General features: G+C 42.6%; 1 protein-coding gene across 1 annotated transcript in view; it reads left to right on the top strand.

The window, feature by feature from the left end:
• The window catches only part of iqsec2b (IQ motif and Sec7 domain ArfGEF 2b), a 42,819-nt gene extending 30,349 nt beyond the window's left edge, over positions 1-12,470 (top strand). The window contains 13 exon segments of the mRNA XM_042491161.1: positions 664-1,718; positions 2,178-2,339; positions 3,533-3,655; positions 3,781-3,947; positions 5,558-5,697; positions 5,784-5,909; positions 6,586-6,685; positions 6,782-6,943; positions 7,094-7,285; positions 7,524-7,573; positions 8,987-9,979; positions 9,982-10,050; positions 10,053-12,470. Of these exon segments, the coding sequence (XP_042347095.1) occupies positions 664-1,718; positions 2,178-2,339; positions 3,533-3,655; positions 3,781-3,947; positions 5,558-5,697; positions 5,784-5,909; positions 6,586-6,685; positions 6,782-6,943; positions 7,094-7,285; positions 7,524-7,573; positions 8,987-9,979; positions 9,982-10,050; positions 10,053-10,346 (3,633 nt within the window). The 3' untranslated portion in view covers positions 10,347-12,470.
• The last annotated feature ends 1,188 nt before the right edge of the window (positions 12,471-13,658 follow it).

Here is a 13,658-nt window from a genome sequence, read left to right as displayed (position 1 = left end):
CATGCTAATGCATGCTTATCTTTTTTCTCTGATAACTTAAGATCCAGACGTTCATGAGGTTTTTACTAGGAGCCGAATTATCTGCAGAGATCTCCTCCTCTCCAAAACAAATGAACCTGGTGATTTAAACTGGTAGAAACACTGAAAAAAACAGTTTCACATTAAAAATCAGTGTTTCTTTGATGCTCTTTGGCATGTGGCCGACGAGCTGCTTACTCTGTGCTAGCTTAGCTTTTTTCTGATTGAGACAATAAGGAGGTGTTCATTGGGAGCTGATTTATGTGCAGAGGTCTCCTCCTCTCCAAAACAAACGGACTGGGTGATTCAAACCAGTGACAATGCTGAAAAAAGGGGTTTTAAGTAAAAAATCGGAGTTTTACCTACGCTGCTGAATGCTGAGGGGCTGCTGATCTAAAACATGAATGGATTGCACCCTATATATCTTATCTCATTCTCAGGTCACGAAAACCCAACAATTCATAGTTTTAGTGATTATACACCAAAGAAAACATAGTTATTACATTATATTCTATTTCTACCAATATATATCCCCCTAAACCCTACACACTGGACCTTTTAGACAATGAAATGCACTATAATAATAAGTTTTACTGTCAGACATGAGGGATGCTGATGTCCTTCCCCACTTTTTGATCCCCACAGGTCAAGTCCTTGGCTGACTCCATAGACGACGCTCTTACCTGCCGCACGGGTCGCAATGACTCCCAGGAGGGCAGCAGGGAGGGCGGCGGGATCAGTGAAGACTTTGGAGAGTGCGTGTGGAGCAGCAGCAGCAACCCCTCCTCCCAAAGAGGTTTGGGAGAGCGAGCCAGGGGTGCTGGAGGGGGACTCAGTATGCATGGCGACAGCACCGCCACCTCATACAGCGACGTAACCCTTTACATGGATGATGGCATGCCGTCATCCCCGCTGTCCCTTGATCGGGCCCCCAGCAGCACAGATACAGAGTACTGGGGCCCTGGCACTGGTGTCGGAGGACGTGAGGACAGCAGGGACACTGAGGGAGGGGGTAGCAGTAACAGTCGGCGCAGCACCCCGTGCACCGAGTGCAGGGACTATCGTCTAAGGGGCGCACATCTGCCTCTCCTCACTATCGAGCCACCCAGTGACAGCTCGGTGGACATGAGCGACCGCTCGGATCGTGGCTCTCTGAGCAGACAGCTGGTCTATGAGCAGGAGTCCGGGGTAGGGGCTGGCTCCCCTCAGGGAACCCTCAAACACTCCCCCAACACGGGCACCCGACCCACCTCCACGGCCGCTGCCCAGGGTCAGACCCGAGCCCCTGGCAGACCCATACCCACACACATCCCTCACCAGGTGGCGGCACATCACCACCATCACCACCACCCGATCCACCACCATCAGTACCCCGACACGCCGTCATCCTCCTCCTCCCCCCAGCAGCCTCCCACCACCCCTCTGTCCTCCTCGTCCTCCACAGCTCTGCCCCCCGGAGGTCTGGAGCAGCCGTGCTGCTCAGACGGAGACAACGACTCGCTCAACTCCACCACCAACTCCAACGAGACGGTCAACTGCAGCTCCGGCTCCTCGTCTCAGGACAGCCTGCGGGAGCCTCTGCCGCCTCTGGGGAAGCAGACCTACCAGAGGGAAAGTCGCCATAGCTGGGACTCCCCTCCCTTCAACAGTGATGTGGTGCAGAGACGGCAGTACCGCATAGGGCTCAACCTCTTCAACAAGTAAGATGCCTGCAGCGCTAATAAACAGAGAACGTTTTTACAACGATTTTGCCATTAAAGCAACAGTTAATTACTTTTATCAAAAGTATCTCTTTGTCATATTTTCTGAAACTTTTACTTTAAACACACAGAAGTACACAAGAAAGATAATCTGTGAAAAAAATCATGTAGTAATGAGAATCTTTTTCATTGATGATTCCTGTGACATCCCATATTTATTCCAGCAGCTTTAACACTCTGCACCATTGCACTAATGTTTCCAATTGTGTTGCTGTTGTTTTTGTTTTTTTTTATAAATACAGATACTTTGTAATATATTTTAACTCTTTAGTAGTAATAGTGGTCAAATGTTTATCTATTTCTGTCGAGCTTTGATGTTCTTATCTTTAACTGTATGCCCCCCAAAAAATCCTTGTTTGTGTTCACACTTGGCCATTAAAACTGAATCTGACTCTTCAGGAAGCCAGAAAAAGGGATCCAGTACCTGATAGAAAGAGGTTTCGTGTCGGACACTCCGGTTGGGATCGCTCGCTTCATCCTGGAGAGGAAAGGCCTCAGCAGGCAGATGATTGGAGAGTTCCTGGGAAACAGACAAAAACAATTCAACAAAGATGTTTTAGAGTGAGTATGGGAGTAGAAAGCACCGAAGAGATTATCAGCAGGGTGTTTTTAGTTGTTTTTAATATGTTATATCAGAGAATATATGACAAAAAAGATCCAGATGAATGTAACTGGACAGCATTTATATAGAGCTGTAGTAGTCTTATCCACCACTCAAAGTGCTTTACAACACAAGCCAGCATTCACACATCACACAGCAGTGGCAGAGGTTACCATGCAAGGTGCCACCTGCTTATCAGGTGCAGTCACCATTCACATGCACACTCACACACCAGATGGAAGCCATTTAGGGTTCAGTATCTTTTGCAAGGACACTTAAACATGTAGACTGCAGGGATAGAACCATTGACCTTGTGATTAGCGGACGTTATGAACAACTATATCTTCATTAGGGAGCGAAATGCCAAGTGTGAATGGATGCAACCTTGAGGTAAACCCATAGAAATAAAATGTGGGTTATTTATGTCAAATATCATTTTATATCCAAGGGCAAATCCAGTCCCCTCCACACATGCATACACATCAGTCAATCAATCATTCGTTTTTTTTATATAGCACCTTTCAGTCAAATCAAATGCAAGTCAAAGTGCTTTACAGTTTAATAGAAGAAACAAAAACAAGAACAACACAAGAATTAAGCAAAAATGTATTTTAAAAATTAGATTAAGTATAAACCATAAAACTGTGATAGTACATAAAACCCAGAGTAAAAAGATAGGCTTTTGGTTTATGTTTAAAAGTATCGATATCTCCAGCTCCTCTCAGATCCTCTGGCAGGCTTTTTGCAGCATTTTGGAGCGTAATAGCTAGAATCTCAAAAAGTTTTAGTTCTACTCCTCAGAAAAGCTAAAAAAGAGAAGTCGGAAGATCTGAGGGGCCTTCCTGGTTCATAAACTAAAATTGTCTCTCAGATGTAGTCAGGCACAAGGCCATGCTTTGCCTTATATACTAATAAAAGAATTTTAAAATCAATGCAAAAACTAACAGGCAGCCAGTGTGACTTTTTTAAAACAGGCGTAATTTGTGCTCTCCTTCTGGTCTCAGTCAGAACTCGTGCTGCAGATTCCTGACTCAGTTGAAGCTGATTAATGTTCTTTGGTAGACCAGAAAGGAGAGCGCTGCAGTGGTCTAGCCTGCTCGTTATAAAAGCGTGCGTTTTCTCATACACATGACCTCTGCTGTGTGTGTTTCAGCTGTGTGGTGGACGAGATGGACTTCTCAGGGATGGACCTGGACGACGCTCTCAGGAAGTTCCAGGCTCAAATTAAAGTACAAGGAGAAGCCCAAAAAGTGGAGCGGCTCATTGAGGCCTTTAGGTTCGTGTTTTGTATACAGTGACTTTACATAAGAGAAGGCTCTGAGTGATAGACAGCTAGAGATCTGCGATTTTATCAGCTGTGGCTCCAGTGTGAAAATGTAAATGCGTTTTTGTCTTTTGCAGTCAGAGATACTGTGTGTGTAATCCAACGCTGGTTCGGCAGTTCCAGAACCCGGACACCATCTTCATCTTGGCCTTCGCCATTATCCTCCTCAACACAGATATGTACAGTCCCAACGTCAAAGCTGAGAGGAAGATGAAGCTGGAGGATTTCATCAAGAATTTGAGAGGTGCCAAGAAATACACGTACACTAACTGCATATATTAGGCAGTAAAAGTAGTTAATGACATCTTTCTTTACATGTTGTTTTTTATGGAAACAAAGAGGCAGAATATAATGAACATTCATAATTGCAATTAAAATTTTACACGTCAGTATGCATTAGATTGGCAAGAGTGTTTAAAGTCCAAATTTTAAATTGCTTTTTTTTGTCTGTTACAGCATCATATCTGCTGAGTAAATCACTAAAAAATAAATGTATTTCTTGCAAACTTGTATTGCATGGATTGACAGAATGTTGTTCCGGTATCTATTTTCGTAGACGGAGACCTTTTTTTTTATACAGCGACTCAAATTTAGCATAAAGCAGTAACGTCAGCGATCTGTGACAGGCAGAGCAGACGGTCACACTGAGCCAGACAGCAGCCTGCAACACAAGGGCCACAGACTCAGAACAACAACCCACACTGGCTTTCCTGCTACCATCTTGCTCTTATTTAACTTGCAAACATGAACACACGTCTGTGTCCTGCGCCACAGTTTGTCAAACATGCAACCATTTACAGGGGAATAGTGCCTCGCTAATATCAGTTAGATAGCGTATGAAAAGAATACAAAATGACAATTTTATTTTTATTAGTATAGATGTGTTATGTTGAATTTCTGAAGAAAACGTTTTTCTCACATACCTCCACTGTCAACAAAGGATCCAAAAACTCCAAAAATTGGAGTAAATGGGGCTGCATTCAACAACAGCAAAAACTTGTGCTGTAAAATCCAAGTCATGTTAATCCAGTCATATGCGTACTTCCAAAATGCATTCATTTTTTCTTCAGTCTTACTATTTTGAATACTTCCTCAAAAACAGTCTCATACACGGATGAGTAGCACGCCTGTGCAAGCATGTGCTATTATGCGGAAGTGTATTAAATAGTCATGGTTTAGCAAAAACGAATGTTTGGGAAGAACTGAGCATACGACTGGATGACTGAGACTTAGATTGTACTGCACAAATCGTGTTTTGTGAGAGTTTGTAAATAGATGTTTAGATCTAGTTTTGCTGTTAGTTGCCACAGCTTCTATTTACTTGCATTCATCAGGAATTTTCTCCATTTTTGGATTTTTAATTGTGTGGAGAGCAATGTTTTTTTTCATGAATTCAATGCAACACAGGATGAGTACTGGATATACAAAATGATCATTTTGTGGGTGAAATAATCCTTTATATGCTCAGCAGCAGCACATTAAATAACATCTTAAGTCTGGTGTGGTTCCTACGCTTCAGTAACACTAACAACATGCTGTCTGCCCATGACATGCAGGCTACAGAGCAAGTTTGTTTACTTTGTCCCTCGCTTGACAGTGTAACACTGACGCTCTGGTAGCCTGCCAGCTGCTGTCAGTCAACACAGCCACTAATACGCCCCTCCAGCCGGCTCAGATGAATTTCTAATATTTTTATTTAAAAAAAAAAAACAGATCAGTATTATTTTCGACTACAAACAGACTACTAAATGTGATTTCAGTTGGACTTTAACTGTTGTAAAAACCTGATTGCACTGTGCGGTTTTGATAAACATCATTTCCTTAAAACCCTCCCTTTCCTTGCCCCCCCCTCAGGCGTAGACAATGGTCAGGATATACCCAGGGACCTGCTGGTTGGGATCTATCAGCGGATACAGAAATGGGAGCTGCGGACCAACGACGATCACGTGTCCCAAGTTCAGGCAGTGGAGAGAGTCATTGTGGGCAAGAAGCCTGTGAGCAGCACAACAGTACTTTGCCAAATGTTGCCACTACTAGTTTAAAGTTCACTTATTTATTTGTACTGTATTTGTCTATATAGGTGCTGTCCCTCCCCCATCGTAGGCTGGTGTGTTGCTGCCAGCTCTACGAGGTCCCCGACCCCAACAGACCTCAGAGGACAGGAGTGCACCAACGAGAGGTCTTCCTCTTTAATGACCTTCTGGTGGTAAGACTCACATTCATCTCTTTTTAAGACATGGCACCTATGAAATCTGTTTAATTTAAAGGGCCAGTGTGTATGATTTAGGTGGATTTAGCTGCATCTAGTGGTGAGGACTGCAGATTGCAACCAGCTGAAACTTCTCCAGCTTAGAGTTCCTTCAGTGTTCAGGAGGTTTTCACTGGGAGCCAAATTATCTGCAGAGGTATCTGCTTCTCCAAAAATAAAAAAATAAAATAATAATAATACATTTTATTGATAAGCACCTTTGAAAGCACTCAAGGACAGCTTACAAGACACAGTTAAAAGTTAAAAACAAGCAGCAATGCATCCACACATCATAACGTCAAACAATCATTAATTAATAGCGTAAGTTAATATAATAACTTGATATTATCATTGGTGTGTTTTCAAACTGGATCTGAAGGTGGAAAGAGTGTCAATATTCTGAATGTCTTGGGTCCACTGTAGAAACATGGTGCGACATGGTAATCTCTGTAGACGAGGACCTGTTGTTTATGTAGATATAAATGGTTTTTTCTAAGGTAACAGAAACACGATTCTGAAGGAAAAATACTCATCATGTCACATGTTCTTTCTGCCCATATATCCTCCTTAATCCTACACACTGGACCTTTAAAAGACATTGTAAGTAAAATATCCCATCTATGTTGTGCATCAGGTGACCAAAATCTTCCAGAAGAAGAAAACCTCAGTGACTTATAGTTTCAGACAATCTTTCCCTCTGGTTGAAATGCAAGTGCACATGTTCCAGAACTCATGTAAGAAGCCATTTTTTAAAATTTTGCACATTTCAGCTTTTCTTAATCACCCTCTATGATTATTAAGTGTTTTATTTCTCTCTCTGCATCTCTCAGACTACCCTCACGGTATACGCCTGACCTCAGCAGTCCTGGGTGGGGAGAGGAAGGTTCTTATCGTCTTTATGGCACCCAGTCAGCAAGACCGCACCCGCTTTGTTAGCGACCTCAGGGAGAGTATTGCTGAAGTGCAGGAGATGGAGAAATACAGAGTGGAATGTAAGTACCCCATCTACTGGTCGGCACTGTGAACTACAACTTCAGTAGGCGTGGTGATTGTTGCTGCTAGTGGTTTAATGCTTTTTCCTCTGCGCACACTTTCTCCCTCTCATTTTAAATTCCCCATGTGCCCTTTGTGTTTATTTACAGCCGAGTTGGAGAAACAGAAAGGTGTGATGCGGCCCAGCTTGCTCACTGGAGGTGTGGTTGGAGGCGTAGGTGTGAAGAGCGATGTTGTGAATGGCACCCTGGGAAGGACAAGTTTTGATGACAACTGCTCGGTGGGTGAGGGTCTCAAACGCACGGCGCTCAGCTCATCTCTCAGGGACCTATCGGACGCAGGTGAGGAAACTAGACCCTTAGAGACAAGGTTCAATTATCATTTCCTTCCTGTCAGCCGGGTGGAACTGATTAGCACAGCTTCGACAATGAATTTTTGTCTCTGTTACTCCATCCTGTTCCTCTTTCTCACCTTCAATCAGACGCAGCTTATGCAATTTCTATCTTTTTCAAAACACCTGTCAACAAACTTTCCCATCTTCCTCTCTTTGCTAACCTGACTCTTCCTGGTGGGGTGCAGGGAAACGTGGTCGCAGGAACAGTGTTGGTTCTCTGGACAGTACCATGGAAGTAAGTCTCAAAGACTAGATGTTGACCCTTTAACAGACCTGCTTTTCCCCTCACTGGTGTCTCATCTTCCCGAGCATGCTCAGTGTGTGCATATAGATGGTACGTGTGTGTACATGCATGAGTCCATGCATGTGTCCATATGTACCTGTCCTGCACTGAAACCTTTTGCATGGCTGTTCATACTTGCCCAAGCATGTTCCTCACCTCCTACAAATATGTCCTGCATGATTAATTTGAGTAAAAACAGGAGCTTTAGTGCAATCTTTAAAGGGACAGTTTGCCCCCATATTAAAAAAAATACTCACTTTTCATCTTACCTATTGTGCTATTTATCAACAGGGTTTCCAACACATTTATTTAATATTAATAATAATAATAATAATAATAAACTTTACTTGTATAGCAGCATTCATAGAAGATATGCAGCCCAATCTGTTTTAAAAACAAAGAAATTACATGCAACAAATGCTCCGCACAAAAAGACACGGAAGACATAAAGACATAATAAAATCTGCATGATCAGAGTAGAATACACACAATGCATCCTCACATGGATAAAACCCACTTGGTAAAACTAGTATAAGTAAGATTTAAAAAAAGGATCAAAATTGAATGCACAGAATGCATAACATAAGATGGAAAATGAAATTTTTTTGAAAATTTTTTAGTTTTGGAGCTGGATCGTCATTAGGAATGTTGTTATATACCAAAGAAGGCAGATCAGTTATTCACCCCTTGAGTCACAAAATGCAGCTGGGTTGAAAAAAAAGAACTTATGGAGAGTGCTGCCTGTGCTGCATTCACAGACCTGCAAAAACCTCTGATTTAGAGAGGGGACACAGAATGATTCAAAAGGGACACAAACAGTTTGCTGTTGTTTGCCCTGAACTACACCTGTCAACCATATCACCACGCTGAAAGAAGCATACATTCTGTCATGTTGTCAGACAGCGTGTGAACATTTAATTGCGTCCTTCTCGGCTGCCTGAGCTGTAACGTTAAGTTAGCTCAGTGGTGCTAGGTGAGTTAACAGTAGATACACACTTCCTTCTGCACAGTTGACGGGTGCCGTTTGGCAGAAAGAAAATAGTTCCAATATGAAACTGCCCATAACAAGGTCTGTGGATTATCTTCAGTAACCAGGCCATGATTCCTGGAAAGAGACATTGCTGTTGAGTTTTTCAAATGTATTCTTTTTCTGGCACTTTGAGCACCACAAGCCGAGTGCCATCTAGTTCCATTAAAGCATCTTTACCGCTGATAATCTCCAACACTCAGCAACTCAAACCTAAATAATTCAGTTTGAAAAAAAAAGCACTACAGGAAAGAGGAAAGTTTGTATTTTTGATTTTGGGGTGATCTTTCCCTTAAAGGGATTTTTTTCTTTATCATGATGATGCTTTATCCTCCCAGGGCTCCATCATTAGCAGCCCACAGCCTCACCAGCGCTACCCAATGCCGGGCGTGATGCCTGGCTGCTACGGAACAGAAGACTTCCGGCCTCATCGCCCCATCCTGAGCCCCGGATCGGGGGTGGGGGGTGGGCCGGGGCAGCAACATACCACTGCTGGGACAGGAGTTGGGGGAGTCTCCAGCAGTGTAGAGAGAGCAGGAGCGGGGAGCGGCCCTGGGGGGAGCAGCAACAACAACAGCGGCTCCTTCCTGGGCTCCCTATTCGGCAGCAAACGCGCCAAACCACCAGGGCCCCTTATTCCACCGGGTCCACCCTACCCCGCACCTGTACCCCCACCGACTACGGGAGGGCCCCCTCCTCACTCCCCTTCATCGCTGTGCCAGCTGGACGGGGGACCCTCCAAGATCCAGGCGCTGCACGCACAGTACTGTCACGTGGCCACCGTGCAGCCGCCACCACCTTACTACCATCACCATCGCTACCACGTCCAAACTGCCCCGCCTCCTTTGCAAGGAGTGCCCCCTCATACTATACAGAGAGGCCCTCTACCCTGTCGGCCACCGCTTGGCCCCCCGCACGCCCAGCACCCGCAGCTGGCCCATCTCTCCCAGCTTTCCCAGCATGGGCTTCCGGGTCGTTACGCCAACATGGTGGTGGGATGTCCCCCCCCCCTTTCTCCTCTCTCCCAACATTCCCAGAACCCACAGTTCGCCCTGTACCACGCGCAGCCTACACACTCTATCAGAGGGGCCGCCGTCCCTGGTACCAAACTACCGCTAACCCTGTCACACTCCCACCCGCACCCCCACGCACACTCCCAAACCCACCCCGGACACGTGCACACACCACACCCTGCCAGCCACTCCACCCACCAAACACATTTCATATTCGGCACTCTGCCCCACAACCTGCCGTCCGCCTCCGGGCAGACTTGGTCCTGGACCTCGTTCTGCCAACCTCCTCCACTCTGTAATCTGACCTCTGACCCCTGGGGCCCCCCATCCCGGTCAACCCACTGCCCCCCCCTTCGTCCCCCCTTACCCCTCTTACACCTCTCTCCCCTCACCCCCCCCAGCACCCCGGGCAGCCTCAGCAGGGGCCGCAGGTGACGGGGGCTGGAGCGACAGGTACAGGGGGCAGCTCCAAATCCAAGCCTATCAACCGGATAAGTACCGTGGTGTGAGCAGGATGGGGGGCCCCAGGGGTCAGAGGTCAGATTACAGAGTGGAGGAGGTTGGCAGAACGAGGTCCAGGACCAAGTCTGCCCGGACAGAAAGTAACAGCAGCAGCGCTAGTGACAAGAGGAAACGCAGTTTGCTTCGTCTCTGTTACTTTCACCTCCGTTTCCCACACATGTAGGTGGAGATAAAGAGCACAGCTAGAGTTAAACAGCATGTGCACACGTCTTTGAAACCTGCACATGAATAAACACAATATATATTAAAAAAAAGTCTATAGCCATATAAATTAAGATGAAACTAAATCTATATCTAGATATATTGCCTCAGTTTTAATTGTTTGAAGTCTAGTTGAGTCTGTATGAGACTATTTCTATGTACAGTACCACGATGTGATCATGTGACACTGGAAAAACGGAGACCATATATATCCAGCTGCTTACACTGGGATGTAAATAAACCACCGAACGCGTTCCAGCAGAGTTTGGCATTAAAAAGAGCAGAGAGTTGCAAAAAATGTCCCTTGACTTTGCAATAATTTACTTGGCTTCATGATGTCTCCGTCCATTTTTGCAGGTTGCTGACAGGCATCTTTTTTTCTAAAGAAGACCTCAGATGTGTTGCTTTGTCTTAAACTTCTAAAAAAAACAACAACCAGTGCACGGTTTCCTGACAGTCTTTTGCTTAATGGTCTTTTACATGTCGACAGGAGCCACCTGGCTTTATAATGCATTCCTTGTGGGGTACGGGGAAATTAACAACACAATCAATAATATATTTTGAATGTTTCTGAAGCTTCTCGCTGTTTTATCGATATTATAATATACCTGCTATGAGTATGATGAATATTGTACGATAATTGTTTTGATCAGTGATTAATTATATCAGCAGATGTTTGTACATGGTTATAGAGAGTATATGCACATATAAATCCCCTCGGTTTTGCCATAACCACTCGAGGGTGTTCCGATATGTGAAGTGTGATTTATTTCCATAGTACCATGCTTTCCATTGAGTTCATCTTTTTAATAATTAGTATTATTGGTTGTTGAAAATAAGTTTTGTTCAAACTGATTTGAACACCAACAATATTCCTTCTTTTCTGTTTTTGTTTGATGTGAGCAAACACAATTTCTCAAATGAGGGTGACTAACAAAACTTGAATTTAAAGAATAGATCTGGGTGCATGTTTATTTTATTTTATTTTTATATTTATGAGGCTCCCATAATTGGAAAAAGGCTTGAACAGAAATTGGATTCCCTTATGATTACGCAGGGTGCCTGTGCTCACTTCTTCACAGTCATCAGATTTAGTCATTGTGTGTTTTTCTATGTTTTGAAGAAGCACGCTTTTACATGAAGGTTTTGTGGTTTTGCACACGTGATGTCTTAAGTCAGAAATGGCCGCCTTCTGATCCTCCCTCTTCTGCCACTTTTTCAAATCTCTTATTACGTTTTTGATGCCATGGCATCTCGCTGAGGGCTTCTTGTTTAAAACTGAAACAAGAGTCAAGAATGTAAAATAGCCTGCAGGTACATAATGTATTTCCCCTTTTTTTTTCTTTCTGTGGGCCTCTTGTGCAAGTGTTTCCCCTTTTGCTACTGCAATTTTTGAGGTTGTAATTGAGCGCTGATGTCGTTTACCTTCAGTGCCATTGATTACCAAGGGAACATATATTCTGATTTAGGAAAGAATGAATGAGTGAGGACAAAGTAAAGAAGTAACAAACCACTGAAAGAAACAGCGGAGTTCAAGAAGATCTCAACAAAAAAATGGATTTTAAGGAGGTTCGGAGAGAGTCGAGAATGTCCGATGATTTTATAAGTATATGTTGGCTAGCCTTTTCTTTTTATTGTCCTTTTTTGACTCTTCTTGCATGAATATATCTGCACTTATTGAATAGATTGTACTGTATAAATCTGAATGTACATACTATATTATACATAGGCTTCTTATCATAACTATGGGACAAAGTACTCCCATTCTGTATTCAGGTGCGTGCATGTGAGTGCCACTAAGTATGTACATACAAAAAGAGGGACAGGGATAGGAGACGTTGGCCATAAAGGAATATTGACTTCTTTTTCTTTTCTTATTATTTCTGACTGAAGGTGAGAGAATGAGTTACCATGATCTAAATTAAAGCCTAAAAAAAGTTTATATGTCGGCGCACTTATTGATATCATTTAAAAACAAATGATTTCAATTTTTTTCTTTGTGTATGTATTATGTGTACTGAAAGAATAGAGAATTGAGATGTGAATATTTATTGCTTCTGATAAATTAAAGTGTCCTTGCAGTGAATTGGTCTTTGTGTGCTTTTTACATGCCTAACAATACAATACGATGCCATACGATACAATATGATTCGGTACGAAACGAAACGATACGATACACATTACTGTCCCAGTAGCGAAATTTATTTTGGACTCTGATGCTGCACTCACAAATGCCTTCACAGTCCTAATCACACAAACTACATATGAACAAACCATCTACTTCCACCATTAAATTGCTCTAAATAATGAACTATTTGTAACATAATAACATTGGTTAACATTACTAGATGGGGCAGCAGCAGCTTCGGGAGGTAGAGCTGGTTGATCCACAGCTCCTCTAGTATCCTCCAAAGTATTTTAGGGCAATATACTGAACCCCAAATTGCTCTGTGAGTGTGTGTGAATGTTAATTTTAATAATAATCATAATAACAAAAAAAAGTTTTAAAAAACAGGGAACTGACTGGGATAAGTGTTTGAAAATTATAATAATTATATAACCTAATTTAAATTATTTAACTATCACAATTATAAATTTCCCAAGCTTTTTTTCTTTCTTCGGCATAAAATTTCCCCTAGCTCTTTAAAAATATTTTTCTAAATCTACTAATTTCGTGTAGTTTGTGGAACATTTCCTACCAAGTTGCTCATTGCCTATTTTCTATCTTTTGGAAAAAAAAAAAACAAACAATCACACCAATTTGCTGGTGGTTCAAGGGTTTAAATGCTTGTGTAGGGTGTCTGAAAGCAGCACAAGAAAAGTGATGTTGCTCCTGGTTTCAAAAACTTTTAGTCAAGTACTAATAGGTAAATGCCAAAGTTAATAATAATGATGATGATAATTTATTTATTTAATTAATTATACTTTTTATTATTTAACAAAAAGTTTGGCTTTCAGGTACTTCATCCAATACTGGTGACAGCCAAACAGTAGCCTAAATTTCACTTCACCTGGACCAGTTCTGCTTAAAAAATAGGCCTAATAATACAAAATGAATAAGAATGTAATATAATGCTGAAAAAGCTGTCATGTTTTTTATTCTTTTTTTATTTCATGTGATTAAAATAAGTTTATTTGGTTTTAAAATAGGACTACAGGTAATGAGAGTATATTTGAGCCGTGGCATTGCTGATTTTTCTTTATGATAATTTTCTTAATTTAACAAAATATGTGGAAAATATGTCAGGCAAACAGGAAAATAAACATACACAAG

Source organism: Plectropomus leopardus, chromosome 8 (assembly GCF_008729295.1).
Source record: "Plectropomus leopardus isolate mb chromosome 8, YSFRI_Pleo_2.0, whole genome shotgun sequence".
NCBI classification, from domain to species: domain Eukaryota; kingdom Metazoa; phylum Chordata; class Actinopteri; order Perciformes; family Serranidae; genus Plectropomus; species Plectropomus leopardus.
The sequence above is the reverse complement of the archived record's forward strand: the minus strand, read 5'-3'. Positions and strand labels throughout refer to the sequence as shown.